At 40.6% G+C, this 20,513-nt stretch overlaps 1 protein-coding gene across 3 annotated transcripts in view; it reads right to left on the bottom strand.

Moving 5' to 3' along the window:
• Positions 1-15,822: 15,822 nt before the first annotated feature.
• Positions 15,823-20,513, bottom strand: part of Nr4a3 (nuclear receptor subfamily 4 group A member 3) — a 45,776-nt gene continuing 41,085 nt past the window's right edge. For all 3 annotated transcript variants that reach the window (XM_048338038.1, XM_048338028.1, XM_048338046.1), the window contains one exon: positions 15,823-19,132. In XM_048338038.1, the coding sequence (XP_048193995.1) occupies positions 18,885-19,132 (248 nt within the window). In that variant the 3' untranslated portion in view covers positions 15,823-18,884. The remainder of the gene's footprint in view (positions 19,133-20,513) is intronic.

Here is a 20,513-nt window from a genome sequence, read left to right as displayed (position 1 = left end):
GGGAGAGTGGGCATCCTTGTCTTGTTCCTGAGTTTAGGGGGAATGACTTAAGTTTCTCTCCATTTAATATGATGTTAGCAGTTGGTCTGTTGTATATGGCTTTTATTGTTTTGAGGAATGTTCCATCTATTCCTGTTCTCTCCAAAGCTTTTAATAAGTATGGATGTTGTATTTTGTCAAAGGCTTTTTGGGCATCGACTGAGATAACAATGTGATTCTTGATTTTAGTTCTGTTTATGTGGTGAATTACGTTGATTGATTTACAGATGTTGAACCATCCTTGTGACTGTGGGATGAAGCCTACTTGGTCATGATGTATGATTTTCTTGATCAGTTTTTGGATCCTGTTAGCTAATATTTTATTAAGGAGCTTTGCGTCTGTGTTCATTAGTGATATTGGTCTGTAGTTCTCTTTTTTTGTTGGGTCTTTGCCTGGTTTGGGAATGAGTATGATATTAGCTTCATAGAATGAGTTTGGGATTTCTCCCTCTGTTTCTATTTCTATTTTGAGGAGTATTGGTATTAGCTCCTCACTACAGGTTTTGTGGAATTCATTGGTGAATCCACCTGGGCCTGGGCTTTTCTTTGTTGGGAGGTTCTTGATTACTTCCTGTATCTCACTGTAAGTTATTGGTTTATTTAGTTGATTTATTTCTTCTTGGTTCAGTTTGGGCAGTTTATTCTTCTCTAAGAATTGATCCATTCCTGTAAAAGTATTGTTTTTTAGTGAGTAGAGGTTTGAATTGTTTGAATATCATGTGTACTTGTTGTAATTTTTCCGGTGGAGTCCCTGATTTTATGTATATGAGTCTCTTCTTTTTTTTGGTAAGTCTTGCGAGGGGTCTGTCAATTTTATTTATTTTCTCAAAGAACCAGCTTTTAGTCTTATTTATTTGTTGAATGGTCTTTCTATTTTCAATCAGATTTATCTCTTCTTTAATCTTTGTGATCTCTCTCCTCCTAGTCATTTTAGATTCAGTCATTTCTTGTTTCTCCAGTTATTTTAGTTTCATCGTGAGGTTATTCACCTGCTCTGCTTCCATTCTTTTAATGTGAGTGCTGAGGGCAATGATCTTGCCCCTCAGTACTGCCTTAGCTGTGTCCCATAGGTTTCTTTGTGATGTATTTTCATTGTCATTGTGGCTTATGAAATCGTTGATTTCATCTTTAATTTGGTCTGTGGCCCATGTGTTGGATAACAGTGTGGGGTTTAGCCTCCAAGAAGGTGTATAGCCTCTGTGGTAACCGCTGTTATTGAGGGTTACCTTTAATCCACTGTGATCAGATATAATACATGGGATGACATCAATACTTTTGTATTTGCTGAGGTTCTTTGTGTGGGCTATGACATGGTCTATTTTGGAGTATGATCCATGTGCTGCTGAGAAGAAGGTGTATTGGGTCTCTGTAGGGTGGAAGATTCTGTATAGGTCAGTCAGATTCATTTGGGATATGGTGTTACTTAGGTCCTCAGCTCCCTTGCTGATCCTCTGGGTGTTGGATCTGTCTCTTGGAGAGAGTGGGGTATTAAAGTCACCCACTATGATTGTGTTTGGGTCTATCTTGTTCTGTAATTCTGTGAGAATTTGCTTGACATATGTGGGGCCTCTTTTGTTCGGTGAGTATACATTTATCACCGTGATGTCTTGATTCTGGATTTTTCCTTGTATTAAAATGTAGTGTCCTTCTTTGTCTTTTTGAGTTGATTTTAATGAAAAGTCCAGCTTGTCTGAGATCAGGATGGCTACACCTGCCATTTTGGTAGGTGCGTTTGCTTGGAAGATCTTGCTCCATCCTTTCATTCGGAGCCTGTTTTTGTCTCTTGCTATAAGGTGGGTCTCTTGTAGACAAAAGATGCCAACTTTTTGTTTGTGGATCCATTCTGTCAGTCTGCTCCTCTTTATTGGAGAGTTTATACCATTTATATTCAAAGAGATCAAGGAGTGTTTTTTCTCCTTCCATTTTCTTGTTGGGCTGTTTTTCCTCTTTTTTTTTTCCTTGTCTTTAGTGAGCTGCTCTTTCTGTCTGTGTGTCATGTACGATTTCTGTTGGGTGGGATTCCCCTCTTAGAATTAGCTGTAGGGCTGGTTTTATATTCACATACTCCTTTAGATCCTCTTTGCTATGGAACGATCTGGTTTTTCCTTCGAATGTGAGCTCCAGTTTTGCTGGATATTTAATCCTAGGCTGCATATTGTTGACCTGTAGAACTTGGATGGTGTTCTTCCACTCACTTCGTGCTTGGTAGGTTTGTGTGGAGAGGTCTGTCGTTATTCGTATCCTGTTCCCATTGTAGAAAATTTTTTTCTTCATTTTGGCTGCATTCAGAATTTGCTCTTTATTCTTGAGATCTGAAGTCTTGAATATTATGTGCCTTGTGGTGGCTTTCCTGGGGTCCAGCCTGCCAGGTGTCCTATAGGCTTTGGTTACCTGGATGGGGTCCCTTGTGAGATTGGGGAAGTTTTCTGCAATAACTTTATTGAAAATATGATGAAGCCCTCTGCTCTGGTATTCGGCTCCTTCTTCTATTCCAGTTATGCACAGATTGTATCTCTTGTCTTTGTCCATTAGTTCCTGAATTAGTCTGCCCTGAAGCTTCACCGTTTCTTGGAGTGTGGTAATTTTCTGGTTGTTGTCGGCTGCTTCATCGTCCAAGAGAGAGATTCTGGATTCCAAATGGTCAATTCTTTGTGCTGTGGATTCAATTGCGGAGTTTATGGATGTCAGAGAGCTATTTATGGTTGTGAGATCATCTCTGATCGTGGAAATTTCTTCCTTTAAAGAGTTGTATTTTAAATCTATTTTTTCATGCATTTCACTTCTCAGGATGTTAAGGTCTTCTTTAACAGAGGTTTGCATTGTATCCATTTTTGCTTCCATTTCTTTCTTGGCTTTCTGGATGTCCTTCAAGACTTCCACTCTAAACTCCTGGAATTGTTTCGTGATTTTGTTTCTGACGCTTTTCATCATTTCTGTTAACATGGCCTCATTTGCTTTTTTATTCTCCATCTCCTCTTCAGTTGTGCTGCTTTTTGGAGCTGGCGAGTTGGCTTGCCCTTTGATGAACTGTGTTATATTTCTTTGTGATTTGCGCATCTGGAGATCTGTGGGTGACTTCCCTGGTTTTGTTTTGTGCTGGTTCCCACTGGTCCGTCAGTGGGAGCCTTATTCCCTGGTGTCCTGGCTCTGGGTTTGGGTTTGGCTGTTGGACCTTGCTTCCCAATGGGTGAGTGTGACCTTCTCGGTTGTTGCTGAGGTGGTCATTCTCCCTGCACTTGGGGGCTGGTAGGTTCTGTGTCTTTCTCTGTGGGACAGTGTCCTGCCCCTGTGCTGTGCTGACCCTAGCGTGCCCCTGTTGGGGGTTTGTTGGTTGCTAATTCAGCGTGGCGTGGAGGCTTATCTCTTCTTTGGTTCTTTTTTCCACTCTGTATCTTGGTCAGAGGAGCTCACCTCTCAGGCAGTTCATCTTCTGGGTTCCCGCTCCCGGGCTGGTGTTGTTGGGGTGCTGCCCACCCACTTGTGTGAAATGTGCCAAACTGAGTGGGCCGGGGCTGATGGAGAGCTCTGTCCTCCTGTGTAGGCGCGCCTACCAGAGCGGGCGCTGTCGCTGTGGCCCCGCCCACCTGAGCGGGGTACGCCTACCAGAGCGGGCTCTGTCACGGGGGCCCCGCCCACCTGTGCGCTGTTCGCCTGCTATAACGGGCGCTGTGCTATGGCCCTGTCCACCTGAGTGGGTACGCTTACCAGAGTGAGCCCCGGGTTGTTGGGGTGTGCTTGCGCCCTCCCGCGAGTCCGCTGTGGGGGGCGGTATGTGTGGGGCCCAGTGGGATCAACTGTCTAGGCGTGGGTTAGTGCCCTCAGACTGCGCCTCAGCTGTGAGGAGGGGGGCGTGATCAGGTCCAGGTGTCCCTGCTGTGCTGGTATTGCCCACCAGTGCCTTCGATTTTAGTTGTAAGAGTCAGCGAGGTCCAGGTGCCTCGGGTGGGGCTTGCACTGCCAGCCGTCCCCCCAGCCCCTGTTGGGAAGGGGGCAGGGCTGGTTCAGCCAGTTCCGGCTCCTGGGCGGCCTTGGGGCTGCTCCGCCCTTCCCCTGCTAAACTCCTTTGACTTCCCAGCGCCTGATGGGAGCTTCCCACCTGATTTGGGGGTTCTTTGTTCCCTCGAGGTGGGGAGGGGGAGGAAGGGAGATCTAGCTTCTTTGTAGGGTTTGGGTCTCTGATAGCTGGTCTCCTGTTGGGGGAGGGGGTAATGGGGGACTCACTGGTCCTGGATTGTGTGTGTGTCCCTCGCCGCCGTTGGTCCTTCGGGTGTGGTGAAAGGTCGTGGTGGCGTCCCCGGCTCTCCCCTTCTGCACCGCTGGGTTCCCCAGCCGCTTACGACCATTCCTGGTGTGGACCTGAACTTCCTGTCACCACCGTCGCTGTGTGTCTTGGTCCTCACTCTCCCTGGTGTCGGTGGAGTCCCGCTATCTGTACTCTGAGCTCCCAGCAGTTGGTCTGCCGATCACCGGGTCCCCTTTCCCAGCCTGGCCCTGTTTGGGCCAGGGTCGGCGGGTGGGGGGAGGGTGCCCCGTAGATTCTCCGGCTCTGTGTGGGTTTTTGGCTCTTCTTTTTTGCTCCTTTGTGTTTTCCTGCATTTCTCCACTGCTCTTGGCTGCTGGTTTTGCTGGGTTCTTGATGGGGTGTTGGGTGCTGGAGTTCCCAGCTTGCTATTCAGTTGGAGCGAGTTGGGGTGCCTCCCTACTGTGGCGGCGCCATCTTCCCTCTATTGCTAGACATCATTTTAAAAGTAACTTTTAAAATTGTGAACTAAATCATGAATGGAAAGAATGAACATATGTATTTAATATGTAATATATAATACATTGCATAATTGGTATGTAATGTTTAATAATATTTAATGTATGATATTTAAATGATATTTACTATACATTATATAGGATATGTAATATTATTTTGTAATAATGTAACAGTATATGTTACAATATATACTGTATACAGTACTGCAAACATGAACAAAACCCCTTGGGCTTTCCCGAAGCCAATCTGGGATTCCCAGTTTAGTATTCCATTGGCTCTGTGAGTCATGGTTAGACTTGGTACCAAAGAGGAACTTTCACAAATATGAAAGACAGAAGTAGAGCAGCAGCCCTTATGCCCCCGAGGTTGTCATAGTCAAATGTGTGATGGGAAGTCCCACAGGTCACAAGGCAGACCCAGTAAGTTCCAGACTGTCTTTGCTTTCCTCCCTCTATCTTGCCTGCATTCCGTAATGCATTGGATGTTCACTGTTTGATGAAGCAAAACAACATATCCTCTGGAAGCTATTGATGAAATGCTTTTTCTTCAATGCACACTCTTGACTGGAAGAATGAAATTTCCAGTTTTCCTGAAGTTGTGAAGTTCTGACTATATAATACAATCAGAATAAACCATGCAAATACAATTTGTCTGCAGTATAAACCCATCTGATGGAGAAGTTGCATCTGGTTATGGACTGACATAGGAAAGGAAAATACTCTTGCACAACTGTAGGTATTTTCAGACTGGTAGTACTACTGGTGGCATTTCACAAATATTAATTTCCTCCCATTCACTCGGAACTGTGCATAGTGAGAAGTGTCCAAAGCAATGATTCGCCATGTTCTTCTGAGCCCAGGACTGTGTGACATGCAGGGCATACAGAGATGTAAAATTCATGGTCTCCATTATTAAGATGCTCAGCCTTCTCCAGTCACTACTTCTATTGAATGACATTGAAGATGGGCCTATCTGATGCTGTGCACCTCCCATAAGACAGTGTAGCAGTAAATTTCCTTCCAAAGCCTATTATTTTCAGAGAACAATTAAGTCAAAGGAAAATTAAGTCCCTATTTCAGAGTCAATCTAGAGATATATGTAGACCGTTGTTTCGATGCAAGAATTCTTTTCTGGTGACACGTAAGAACCACCTCCTTGAGACCTGAATTAAATTGCAAGCAATCTCAGTAATGAATTCAAGCTTTGTGCTCAGCCCATTCCCAGAACTTCTGGCTTAATTATGAGAAGAAAACCTATTTATTCTGGGACATCACTACTTTGGGATAAATTCCTGGAAGCCATCAGAAAAGCAAAGGGAAGATCTTTCTCAGAGTCTTTTCTCTAGATTTCTGAGAAAGAAGTGCTTCATGTTGGCCTGTCAGGTTGTTTTTAGCTTCAGTCTGTGGATCTGGCCCTTATTGAATTCTCTTTGAACCTAGGTCTGTCTCCTTGTCTCCTTATCAAGGCACAGGCCTCTTGGGGAAGACTAAGTCTTGTCTTGTTTCAAATATCCTCTCATCCTCCTCTTTGTGTTATTATTTGCAAAATGATAATGCAGAGTATTTTACACTTTACTGGTTTTAGTTCACTAAATCTAAAGAGCAAACCAGAGAGGCAGAGATTTGAGGATCTGAGCTGCCAAGTGAAAGAACATGGTGTAGCTGTAAGAGGACAAGCCACACAAAGGACTCTGAGATTTCATTCCTCGCCTCTTCTCACACTTTTCTCTCTGTATCCATGTAGTGGCCAAAGTCATTCTAGTCCTGATTCATTTCAGAATTATTCTGAAATCTGATATCAGGAGCAAAAAAACACCTATATCTCTCTGGATGACCAGTTTGGTTATGAGAATCTATGGGAAGCCCTCAATAAGCCAGTCTTTTTGACAGTCTTTTGAAGCAGTGATTCTCACCCTGGGCTACACATTGAAAACACTTGGGGACCTTAAAAAAATACTGAATCCTGAGACACAGCCTTAGAAATTCTGATTTAGATGGTCTTGGAAGTAGCATGGTCACTTCGATGTTTTATTTTTTTTTTGGCCAGTCCTGCTCTGGGCCTGAGCACTGTCCCTGGCTTCTTTTTGCTCAAGGCTAGCACTCTGCCACTTGAGCCACAGCACCACTTCTGGCCATTTTCTGTATATGTGGTGCTGGGGAATCGAATCCAGGGCCTCATGTATATGAGGCAGGCACTCTTGCCACTAGGCCATATCCCCAGCCCCACTTCGATGTTTTAAAAGCTCCCAAATGAACTTGGTACACGTGCAGGCTCTGAGAAACATGGCCTAAGGGATTCCACCAGTAACTTGCTCCTTGTAGAATCTGTGGACTCATTATTCTGGTGTTTCCTTTTACAGATGCTTATTACATCAATTATATAGAGTCACTGAATAAAAATCTGGAAAATACAGATTAATATTTGGGGATTAATTTTAATCATGCTACAGAAAAGGAAATTCTCTTAATGATTTGATAGTATCTTTCTACATTTTTCTATATATGTACACATAAATAAACTTTCAAAGTGAGACTCATATACATACTACTCTCTGATAGGTTTTCTGTCTTTGTTTTTTTTCTGTCAATAAACTCAAATGTCATTTTCAAAGGTTCAGTAGTAACCCACAGTTATAGTTCATTTAGTTTTTAACAGTAAGTAAGGAGTCTTCTACTCTCCACATGTGCTTCTTTCTGAAAAAAACATTTTAAATCTTAAAATTTATTAGGAAGAATCAGATTTTGTCGATCTTCTTGGTTCCTAGGCCACTTATAATTTACCTTAAAATTTTCAAATAATAAAGTATTACATAAATTGTAAAAAAATGTTTAGGAAGGAAGCATGGAAACTATTATTAATACCCAAGCCCCTACAATCTTAAAAGGTGAAAGAAGCTCTGCTTCTGCAAACTTCACTATTTCATCAAGTTTCATTATCTGAAGGCTCTTCACATTGTTCATGATTGGCTAACAACCTATGTTTAGGTTTCCTTTATCTCTTGACAGGAAAAATGGAATTTCTATTATTCCTTAAATCGTAAAGTTGTTCTTTGTTATGGAACTCCATCACATTAAGGCTTAAAATAATAGCAGAAGCTGGGAATGTAATTCAGTAGTAGATCATATATCTAGCATGCTCAAAGAATATGAGCAAGAGAAAGAAAGAAAAGTAGCTTGTCCAAGATCCCACTGACATCAGACGACAAATGTCACAAATGACTCCAGGATTCTACTCCCATCTTCTCACATATTCTCCCTAGATCCATCTAGTGGCCAAAGTAATTCTAGTCCTGATCCATTTCAGAATGATTTTGAAATCTGCATAATTAATATTCCATCCCTAGCACCAAAAATAAATTAATTAAATTTCATAAGGAATTAGCATTTGCACTTTAAGAGTGGGTAAATAAGAACTGATCACCATGTATTAATTATTGAGAATAAATGTGTCGGTCAGTGAACTAGGCACTTAATGTAGCCTCCTATTTGATGCCTCTCATGAAGTCTATATATAATGACATTGTTATTCCCATTTTAATGGTGAAACAGCTAGAGCTCAAGGACAAGTAGGTAGCAAATAGGATTTGCAAACATGGTCATGGTTTACCCAGTATTGTGTCTCAGAACCTAGCTCAGAGCTAAGTACTGTACCTAGCAAAGGGAAGGGACTCAGTACACTTTGGGTGTATTGCCTTTGGGTGATACAGAGGTATTCTCCCCAGGGAATATTTTAATCCTAGGACATCATTCTCTAGTATTGGTTGCTCACATAGCAGTGACTTGGTAACTTATGGAAATGTGTCTGCATTCTTTGCATTCTCAAGGGAAATGGTTCTTCAAATGTGGCTCACAATGGTGAGCTTCAATGGGGACCCAATGATGATGTTACTACCTGTAAGCTTGTTAGAAATGTAAAGTTCATGGACTCCACTCCAGAATGTTGAACCAGAATCTTTGGGCATAAATATGCATATACTATGTTTTAAAGACATATTTTAAAAATGACTTCAATGATTGTTACGATGAATATGAAAGTTTGAGAACCACAAAAATAGATGAATGCCATTCTGTTTTGCCAGTCTGTTTAGCTTGGATAAGAGGATGGAGGAGCCATCTCCAGAGAATGAGGAGTAAATCTGGAGAAAGAACATAGTTTTGGATCTGGGACGTTGCAGTACCTCGCAGATGAAGACAACTGGAGGCATCTGGAACCTTCTAGGCCTTGAGCTCAGGGCAAAGATTGACTTGGAAAGGTAGCTGATAACATGTATATAAGATTGCTCAAGAGATTGAGAAGTATTAGCATGAAGGAGGACCATTTTCAGGTGAGCTGGGGAGGCGGTCCTCAGAAAAAAGAATGGGAAGGCTGGGAATATGGCCTAGTGGTAAAGTCCTTGACTCGTATATGTGAAGCCTTGGGTTCGATTCCCAAAGCACCACATATATAGAAAAAGCCAGAAGTGGCACTGTGGCTCAAGAGGCAGTGCTAGCCTTGAGCAAAAAGAAGCCAGGGACAGTGCTTAGGCCCTGAGTTCAAGCCCCAGGACTGGCAACAAAAACAAAACAAAAAAAAAAAAAAAAAAAGAAAAAAGAACGGGAAGCCAGTCAGTCCACCTTGTGACTTGCATTGGAATGTCTGTCTCATCTTCCCCTTCGGATTATAAACTCTTCAAAGGCAGAGACTATGTAAACTTCCATAAGCCTTCAAATAGAAATCCTTGCTGCGATCTGAACAATCAGTGAATTCCTACCAGGATTCTTCTTTACAGAAGTCCACTGTGATCAGAGCCACCAATGAGACTTGTCCCCTAACATCACTTATATAATTATTTCCCAACAGATATCAAGGCAGATTAGAAATAAGTGAATAAATAAGGGGCATCCTGTGTAATCCACTGATATCCATGCTAATCACATTAATCAGAGTGAATTAATTGCATCTGAAAACAGATGCAAAGTTAAATTCCTTAGAAAATCAATTCATTAAACTCATATTGGAATGCACAGTCAACAACCCCCATGTTTAGAAACTATCAGCATGATTTGTGGCAACTTCTGATTTACTGACGAAACTGCTTAAAACATTTTTTTAAAGCCAATTACAATTACTGTCTCATGCTGGATGGAAAGAAATCTTGTCAGCATTGTCCCTTGTGTGTCAACTGTCACAATTTCCTAAAAATTTTGAGGCAAAAAATAGGCAGGCTTGTACTATTTGCTAGCCTCGATTAGGGTTAATTCAATGTGTATCTGCAAATAATAGTGTTTAATGTAATCTCTCTAATTACAGATAAAACGCGTTTTCAGTCATGCTCATCGCTGACAGTATTTTGGGATAAGTTAAACTGACAGCTGCTTTCTAAAGAAAAGGAAAAAAAATCTTCCTTGAGGTTGTGTTTTTTGCTCTCTCCGTTTCTTTCTCTCTCTTGACACACAGACATTGAAGTTCTGAAAAACATAATACCGGACACTATGGCTCTAGATATCACCTTTTGAAATTATGACATGGTCTATGTCCCTTGCAGATTCAATTAATCCACTTGGCAAGAATTTCTAAAATAATTTCAGAAAGCCAAGCATTATGCTAGGCATTCAAGAGATCAAGAAGAAATGATTCTACCAAACCTGCTTCCCCCTAACTAGCCCCCTAAGTCAAGTGAAGCTTCCACTGTCACCATGTTATATGCAATAATAATCATATGGACCAATTTAATCTGGGATGAAATTATTCCAGTCGTGATATTTCCTGGAGGGTCAGTGTATGTTCTTCCCCAACCACTGCTGACTGGACTAGAGAAAAACCCAATAGTCCACTAGTCCAATAGTTCAGGCATCTTCATTGTGGCCTACACAAAAAGTGGAGATACATCAACTGGGTTTTCTCTTTTAGGTATAGGAATTGGAAATGGAGTAATAGCTAGGAATAAAGATGATATTAGAAGACAATGAAACAGAAACCACAAGACTTAAAGAATTTAGACTTTAGGGGGACAGGCATCACCAAGTCAATGAATTTGTGAAGAATTAAAAATATAGGAGCTATCTGGCCACCACTGGCTCATATTGTAATCCCAGGTACTTATAAGACTGATATCCAAAGAATCCAAGTTTGAGGCCAACCATGGCAAAAAAAAGGATTGTAAGACTCCATCTCCAAAATAAGCACCAAAACGTGGGGCTAAGGTATAGTTCAAGTGGTAAAGCACCATCAGAGTATGAGGCCCTAAGTTCAAACCTCAGCACTACCAAAAAGACCCCCAAAAGAAAACCAAACCAAAACAAGGCCTAATCCAATGTTCAATGGACCAAGGAATAAATAAGACAAAAGTAATAGTGACGGTTATATATCTGGCATTTTTTTGGTGTCTTCAAAACATGAGTGATTCACAGTGAGTCATTGTCCTTAATATGTCCAACTCTTTTTCACCTGTGCTGCAGAGGAGCTGAGTTTTTGTATCCTGTGTGTCCCCATTTGTATAAAGGTCATCTTTGAGTTCATGGAAAAATTCAAAGTAACGGGTTTAACAAGGATTTTCTTTTTTTCTTATGAACAGTGTAATAAGTAGATCTTCATAAAACCAATTGCGTCTAACTTGCTATTCTGCTGCCCATAAGAGCTACCTTTACCTCTATGGTCTAAGATGGGATGCATGTTCCCGATGAAGGGATGGAAAAGACGACGAAGAAGAAAGGGGGGAAAAATTGTCATGAGTGACCAACTGTCACTCAATATAGGTTTGTAGAATCTGACGAAGTCTTATCCAGGATTCATGAGTGGGGATTATGGAAAAGATCTGGGTCTTCTAGAGCAACACCACACACAGACGTACCATTGGCAAAAGGGCAGAAAGATCCACTAACAGCTGGAAAACAGAAGCGGGAGCCTGAAGCCAGAGTTAATGCAATGCTTAGTGTATCATTAGGAGATATTTGGACTATGTTTAAGATGACCTTTTATGCATCCCAAAGAGGAAAGTCTTAGATGACATATGGGTTACAATACAGTTTAGATAGAGAGATTCTAAGCCTAGTCCTGTATTTATTTGTCATCCTCACATCACTTACCATGACACTATCCTTGACTCTTCTCCGAGCTGATTATTCCACAAGCAATACTGTCTCTAGAAAGCAAGGCCAGTCTCAAATGCCAGCTAGAAGAGGGTGAAGTCTATGAAACACAGAATTTAGACTTCTAGACTTCAAGGTGGTAAAAATTACACTATCTCAGAAATAAGGCTGCTGGAAAGGAAAAGAAAGAACTGGTTCTGAAAAGTAAGAAGGCTATATCGTTTTGAACATATTAACTTGTTCACCAAAAATTAGTTATGAAGCACAATAAGATGCTCTTTTATAACCACTGGATTAGTTTTAATGAGAAATTCTTTAAATTCAAGTGGTAAGGAAGATGTAGGACAGGAGGAATTTCACATATTGTTGCTTGGTATGGAAACGGGTACAACTGTATGTTTAGGAACATTGGTATAACTAAGGAGGAAGATGATTTTCTTAACCCTAAACCTAGAAATAATACTTCTTGATAGCCTCACAAGTTTAGCACACATTATGATTTTTGATAACGCAAATTGCTAAGCCCTTCCCCAGTTAATGACTCAGTAGGTCTTGGGTGGTCCCGAAAATTTACATTTCCAGAAAAAGGTCCCAGATCATGCTAATGTTATCTGTCTGGGACTGCACTTAGAAGACACCAGCCTCAGAATCTTACCTATGTTTATGAAATGTGTTAAAAAAATGTTCACATCATAGCTGGGCACCAGTGGCTCATGCCTATAATCCTAGCTACTCAGAAGGCTGAGATCTGAGGAACGTGGTTCAAAGACAGCCTGAGCAGGAAAGTCTGTCAGACTCTTAACTCCAGAAAACTGGAAGTGGGGCTGTGGCTCAAGTGGTAGAACACTAGAGCCTTGAGCTGTGGCTCAAGTGGTAGAGCGCTAGCCTTGAGCTGAAGAGCTCAGGGACAGCACCCAAGCCCCACGATCAAAAACAACAACAAAATATTCACATCATAGCTTGTAATAGCAAGAATTTAGAAACAACTTCAATATCCACTGACCGAAAAATGAACAGAGAATTATAATGTATTGATAGAGGCACTATAAAGCAGTGAAAATTAACCAACTGGAGCTTTACAAAGTCATAGACAAATCTCAAATGCTTCTTTGAACAAAGAAAAATAAGTGCAGAAGACTATACACCCTAAGATACTTATAGTATAAAATTAAAAGCATGTAGGGGCTGGAAATATGGCTTAGCAGTAGAGTGCTCACCTTACATGCATAAAGCCCTGGGTTCGATTCCTCAGCACAACAAACAGAAAGGACTGGACATGGAGCTGTGGCTCAAGTGGCAGAGTGCTAGCCTTGAGCAAAAAGGAAGCCAGGGACAATGCTCAGGCCCTGAGTCCAAGCTCCAGGACTGGCAAACACACACACACACACACACACACACACACACACACACACACACACAAATTAAAAGCATGTAAATTTAAACAATAATTTGTTCAGGAATACATAGGTATGCAGTGATAAGCCAATCTTGAAAATAGTGAAAGGGAAATATAATTGGAGAGTACTTGAACTGGGTGGCTAAGTTAAAAAAGTGTCTTGTATTATTTTTTGTACAAATTACTTTATACTCTTTTTTGCTTTTAATTCAGTTTAATTTTGTGTATGTGAAATATTTTGCTTTTTTCTCTTTGATAAGTTATATATTTTAATATTATATTATTTTAATTTCTAGTGGAATCTAGGCAATTTGGTGAATAAAAGTATAAGGATGACTATTCTTCTGAAAAAGGAAACAATCATAAATTTGTCTATATGGACCAGCAAATATGAAACCAGCCATGGTGTATGTGTGTGTGCGTGTGCACATTTAGACAGGCATGGATTGCTTAGTGACAGCAATACATTCTGAGAATGATCTGTGGGTGGCTTGTCAATTATGCAAACATCACTGAGCATACTTACACAGAGCCAGATGTGTAGCTCAGCCATTCTGTATTGCTCTGATCCAATCAGGATACACAGTAAATATGAGCTGTGTGAGACTGCTGCTGGCCTAACATGCATAGTGCTGTACAATAAACTTCTTATATAGGTAGAGTGTATAGCAGAGAGTACTCTAAAACACTGATAGCAAGTAAATACAGAAAAGCACAGTAATTAGAGAAATAATTATCTGTTATTTTCAGGAATCAGGTACTATACATAACTGTACCACTATGCTCTTGTAATATTGGCAGTGTAATTGTTTGGTTTACCCCAGCATCATAATAAACATGTGAGCGATGCATGGTGCTAAAAGACTAGGATTGATAGTATGTCATGTATGTTCCTGTTCCGTCATAATCTCATGGGACCACTGACATAGAAGTTTAGAAGCAAAAGGTAGAAAGTGTGCTAGCAGATCTCAAGCATGGTGGGTTTGGTCTCTGTGAGTATGGGTCTTTTTTTTTTTTTTTTTTTCTTGCCAGTCCTGGGGCTTGGACTCAGGGCCTGAGCACTGTCCCTGGCTTCTTTTTGCTCAAGGCTAGTGCTCTGCCACTTGAGCCACAGCACCACTTCTGGCCTTTCTGCATATACGTGGGGCTGAGGAATCGAACCCATGTATATGGGCAAGCACTCTTGCCAGTAGGCCATATTCCCAGCCCCTCTCTGTGAGTTTGGTAACTGGCCAGAAGGGAAAGGAGGGGTATTTTCTTGGTCCAAAGGGGAAGACAGTTTTGAAGCTCTTGACTCAAGAGCCTGTGCAGATGGGCACTGCTGGCACACACCTGTAATTCTAGCTACTCAGGAGGCTGCGATCTGAGGATAGTGGTTCTAAGCCAGGTGGGCAGGAAAGTCCAAGACTGTTACCTCCAATTAACCACCAGAAAGCTAGAAGTGGTGCTGTGGCTCAGGTGGTAGAGGGCTAGCCTTGACTTGAAGGGTTCAGGGACAGTGCTCAGGCCCAGAGTACAAGCCCCATGACCAACACAGACACAGACACACACAACACACACACACGCAACACACACACAAGAGCCTGTGCAGAAGTGTTAAATCCCTTGGAATCTGGGATCTTGGCTAGAGGCAGAAAAGAGTAATGAGGGATAAGTGAAAGGATGGGAGTCCACTCTGAGAAAATTCATGTTTAGAAAGAGAAACATCAGTGGGGATTAAAGTGTGGAGCAACACCTCATTATTACATGGCTCAGAGGTTGGTGAGGAACCAAGTTTGAGGATTATGAAGGCAGAATAGTGGGGGGCTGCTAGAGCAAAATGTGCGCTTAAAAAACCTGATGCACAAACTGAGGAACCCAGTTACCAGAGCTCTTTCATTTCTTCCTTTGAATGAATGAAATGCAAAGAAACCATGTTGTACTGACTAAGAATATATGATGTTTGGGTCAGAATTTAACAAAAATTGCATTCCCCATAAAGAAGAGGCTTTAAGCCAGGTCCTGGCGGCTCATGCCTATAATCCTAGCTAAGGAGGCTGGATTCTCAGGATCGGGTTCCAGCAGAAAAGTTTGTGAGTCTCTTATCTCCAATTAACCAGCCCAAAGCCAGAAGTGGAGCTATAGTGCCTTAAATAGAAAGGCAGAGCACAGTGGCTAGTCTCGGAGAACTATGGCCTTGATGCTGGTAAATTATGATTCACAAACAATTAATATCCCATGAATTCTTAATGTCTCTGAAAAACATTGTTAGGCAACAAATTGTTAGCTCCATTTATGTCATGTACAGTTGGAAGAGAAACAGAGCATGTCCTCAGAGCCTCCTGCAGTGATATGCCCTCAGGAAATTGTCGATAAATGGTTATTGAATTTAGAGTGTCCCTCTTTCCAATCACTGAAGTTTAATCTATTTCCAATTCAGAAGGCCTATTAACTTTTCAGCCTTACCAGGCTTTTAAAAAAATCTATTTTGGGATATGTTTCAAAGAGTTCACAACCAATATTATTATACCAATGATTAAGAGAAAAACTGTTAAATGAAGCATGCTCTTTCCACACACCAGTTGCCATTGGTAAAATGTAATTTAATTTAGTCATTTAAATTTACATTGTTAATGTACAAGAGCATTTCTTTCAAACCACAGGTCAACACACACAAAAGAGCGATGCTGTTAGAGGTGCAGAGGAACTTGGGAAACTCTGCTGTCTGAAACAAACACAAGGCACTCCCCATTAACAGCTGGTGGATTCCTGATTTCTGCCCACAGAAGGCATGTTCCCACTAAGAGAGCGCTCCTCGCAAACGGAAGAGTCACCTGCCTTAATGCTGGTCCTCTTCGGAGCTAATACAGTCATCCACTCTGTATATGCTTGTGTGTCAACATTAAGACAAAAACAAAAAAAAACACACAAAAAAAAACCAATGAGGAAGAGTTTAATGATAGATGACTCGGGAGGCTCACATAGTTGTAATAACTATGGAAGACAGAAGAAAACTGGCCCTAATGTTTATTTTCAGCACTTGTGTCTGGACCTATAGCTAAAAAGCTTATTCGTTCCTTCAAACCAATAGCTAGGACTGCTATAATCTCCTTCTCCTTAAGTCTGATGAGTGTAAAAAGAAATCATAAAGGAACAGCATTTCCCTAGGACTCAGTTTTTTGTTTTGCTTCAATTTTCCTTTACAGACAGGACAAAAACAAGGATTAACTTTCCAAATACTCATGGTGCACAAGAAGGTTATGTATGCACAGTACTTCTAATTTATTCAAATTCAATTTGAATTTGGTCTGAAGCTATCTTGTACAAAATGTTAGCTTTCCTGATATTTAATAATGTTTATTATATTTGCATATAAGCTCAAAAAATTAATGCAAAAGTACTACTTTATTCATGGTTATCTTCAGGTACAATGTTAATATTAGTGGTTATGTTTAAATGCCTATTGATACAGCAAGGGAAAAGGAGGATGGAAAGGTACATTAAGTCTTAGTCCTGACATTATTACTGTTTGACCTTGAGTAAGTCTACCCTTCAATAGGCCCTCGTTTTCTCCTCTGTGAATTTCAAGAAGTTGAACTGGTTGACAAGCCAGGCCCTTCCAAGTCTAATGCTTCAACATGCTAACATTCCAGACCCTATCATCTTGATATAAAAATAATAATCTTGCAAAAGTGCTCACACAAACATAATACATGATCAACTATCAGAATGACTCTTGAAAAAAAAGGATATGATTTGTTATCTGGGTTATACTTTGCAGCAATCAGGCAATTCATTTGGCATCTGTTTGACTGTATAATTTAATGACGATATAAACAGCATAGTCTTGTTATTTTTTTCCTTTAAAAAGACTAAAGCAAAACTGATTTAAAGCTAACAAAAACTACTGTGACATCAGTTTGACATTCAAAGTTTGTGTCTTAGCAAAATGGCCAAAGATATTTTGACTTGATACAGAGTATATAATATAAAGACTTTTAGACCTAAAAATCTTCAAACATTATTTGAATTTAGCAAAACGTAAGCAAAAGTTTTAATATCAAAGTGCTAAACAGTACTGCCTTAAAAGTCACTGCAAATGAACCATAAAATAACAGCACAGGAAGTGACATTTATTGTACAAATGGTTAATAAAAAGACACAATTATAAATATATATGTAACCTGCTATATATATATATATATATATAGGGTTTGTTTGTTTTTTTTTGCTTAATCTCTAACTGGTGTGTATCCAAGTCACTGTGAATACTCCATCTGATTATTCTGTAACTCAGCTTCCAGGAGCTGGTGGTCTTGCAATAAATACAGGCAAAGCTATCACAATATAACGTGCATACAAATGTTTTTACAAATAAGGACACTATGCAACAAATTATCTCATAGTAATATGGCAATTAACAGTATAAACATACAAAAGTGTGTACGAACACGGAATGTTGAAACGTAGCCTACTAATCTTGTCTAGTACTCACATTAATACTATTTTTTAAAGAAGACTTGCTTGCTCTCCAAAATCATCAATAACAAAAATTAAATTATATATATATATAAATCCTTTCATCTTCCTGGTGCTTACCCTGTATGATCCAGTTCCTACTTACTTGCATGTTTTTCTCAGCTGAAGATCAAGTAATTGGCTGATTCACCAAACATACCTTGGACTTCTAAATAAATACATCAGTAAATTGCTATGACCAAAGCAAGAGAATGCTGTCCAGGTTAATAGGACTCAACCAAAGACACTGTATGTTATTCACTTTACAATCTTGATTCCTCAATTCAGAACAGCTAAAGAGACAGCAGGGATCTAATTCTATTGAGAATGGCCTTCAAGTCTTATTAGATGGGCCATACCTATGAAGACTTCTACAGGGCAGGTAGACCAAGCCTTTGCTAGGAAAATCAGCATGTCATTTGCATGTCTTCCTTTTTTTCCCCCGTATAAAATAAAGGAGAGTTCATAAACAAGACTTAGTAAGACAGCACTTTAAAAAATTGCACTTGTATATGGAAGCGAACAGCCATTATTGTTTTGCTATGTCTGATTTGTAGGTAATCTTCCATCTTTCACCATTTGTTAAAATAAAATCAAGGAAGAATGAAATTAAGAAAAGGAAATTTCTGCCTTGTCTGCACCACATATGTAGTACCCTTGATACAGAAATGTATGTATTCGTAAGGGATCAATCTTAAGACACAGCCTACCCTGGCGAACAATTCTTGGTTGTTCTTGTTTTTAAATACAAAGCAACCATAATCGTATTCCCCAGAAAGTTTTTTTTTTTTTAACACTTATGTTATCTTTTTCTTTTTTCCTTGCTGGGATAGCATAGTCCAAAAGTGCTTTGTTAGCAATTTCTTAGAAAACCTCCATGAATTATACCCCCTTACTATCCCACCCTCCCAAAGCCTAAATATAAAACACAACCCCAACACGATACTCTGCAAGTTTTCTGGCTTTAGGTTGTAAAGGAAAGGTGCCAGAAAGGACCAAAACAAAAAAAAAGTCTTTGCTTTCTACAAGAGCTGCGTTTCCTCTGAACAAAGGATAGAAAGTAGTTGGTGTCCAGACCCATCCCTTGACTGCTTAACCCAGGTGCCTGCAAAGAAGTGGCTCCCACTTAGAAAGGTAGGGTATCCAGGAAGAGCTTGTCAATGACTGAAGGTGGGGACACCAGATCCTCCAGCTTCAGGTAGAAGATGCGCTGGAGGCCCTGGGTGCAGATCTTCCTCAATTCTTCCAGCACACGCAGAACCTTGGGCTTGGTGGGCTCCAGAGCCTGTCCTTTACTCTGGTGGTCTTCTAAGCTGCTTGTGATCTTGTTGCATAGCTCCTTCACTCTCTTTGGTTCTTTTAACCCATGTCGTTCTGCAGAGGGATTAAAAAAATAATAATAAAGGACACAATGAGGAGGCAGGTCTAAAGACACTTGGAACCCTTCATCAAGATCTGTGTCTCTTCCTGCCAGTGGAGGACAATAGATAATCAAAGCAGTCTAAGACAGAATGAACACAGTGGTGGTTGTTGGGGGGGGGGGTCAAATCCCAGAGCTGCTATTTAACTTGTTGTGTGCCCTTGAGTAGGTCTCTTCACATGTGAGCCTCAGTTTCCTTAAGAGAGGAAGGCACTGATCAGATCTAGTTCAGTGTTTCTGAACTTAGGTGAGCACCAGGTGGGAGGCTCACAATTCCTGGCACACAATGGCATGGAATACCTGACAGGGTGTTCATTCTTTGTACACATTATCCTGCCAAGCTTTCACAAAAGCCCTGTCAGTAGACAACTTTCATCCAGAGTGACACGGAAACACATCCAGCCTAGTGAATTAATGAACCCTTGTCACAGACTCAACTTGAAGAAGGTAGGGTGGCTGCATATTCTAGTTGCTAACACCCAAAGTGTGTTCTTATGTTTTCATGCTAATCAGCATTGGGAAGATCCCAGCTTTTCCTTTCCTTATGTTGTTTCTCTCCTCCAAACCCCTATTGGCCTACACCTGACTCTACAAAAATATGTTGTCCTCCTGCTGTGGAGATGGAAAAGTCACAGAGAAAAGGAAGAGGAGAGAGTTCAAAAGGATGAGGCACAGGCCTTTTATACTGAATACATGAATATCACACTTTATAAGGCAATATATAAAGGGATCCTCATATTAAATATTTGTGATCTATTTGGTATATAAGGTTGAGTGAGTCTTTCTTCTTTGATGTCACTGTTACTGATTTCAGTATCCTGGATATTGTATATACATTTATTGGAACTAGGGAAGGGAAAGGGAACATCACAATGGGGAGACAATGGATAAAAAATGAACCAAGGCTACAGCAATACTTACAAAACTATACACTGTAAACCAACCTCCCCTCATGGGGAGGGGGTAAGGGGAGGGGGAAGGTGGGAGAAGAATGAAGGAGGAGGTAACAAGTTGGATAAGAAATGTACTCATTGGCTTACATATGAAACTGTAACCCCACTGTACATCACACTGACGATAAATAAATTAATAGTAAAAAAAGAAAAGGTGGGGCAGGGAATATGGCCTAGTGGCAAGAGTGCTTGCCTCGTATACAGAAAGCCCTGGTTTCAATTCCTCAGCACCACATATATAGAAAATGGCCAGACATGATGCTGTGGCTCAAGGGGCAGAGTGCTAGCCTTGAGCAAAAAGAAGCCAAGGACAGTGCTCAGAAAAAAAAAAGACGAAGAAGAAGAAGAAGAAGAAGAAGAAGAAGAAGAAGAAGAAGAAGAA

The sequence above is a fragment of the Perognathus longimembris genome, chromosome 1 (genome assembly GCF_023159225.1).
Source record: "Perognathus longimembris pacificus isolate PPM17 chromosome 1, ASM2315922v1, whole genome shotgun sequence".
Lineage (NCBI taxonomy): Eukaryota > Metazoa > Chordata > Mammalia > Rodentia > Heteromyidae > Perognathus > Perognathus longimembris.
This window is presented reverse-complemented; position numbering and strand designations above follow the sequence as displayed.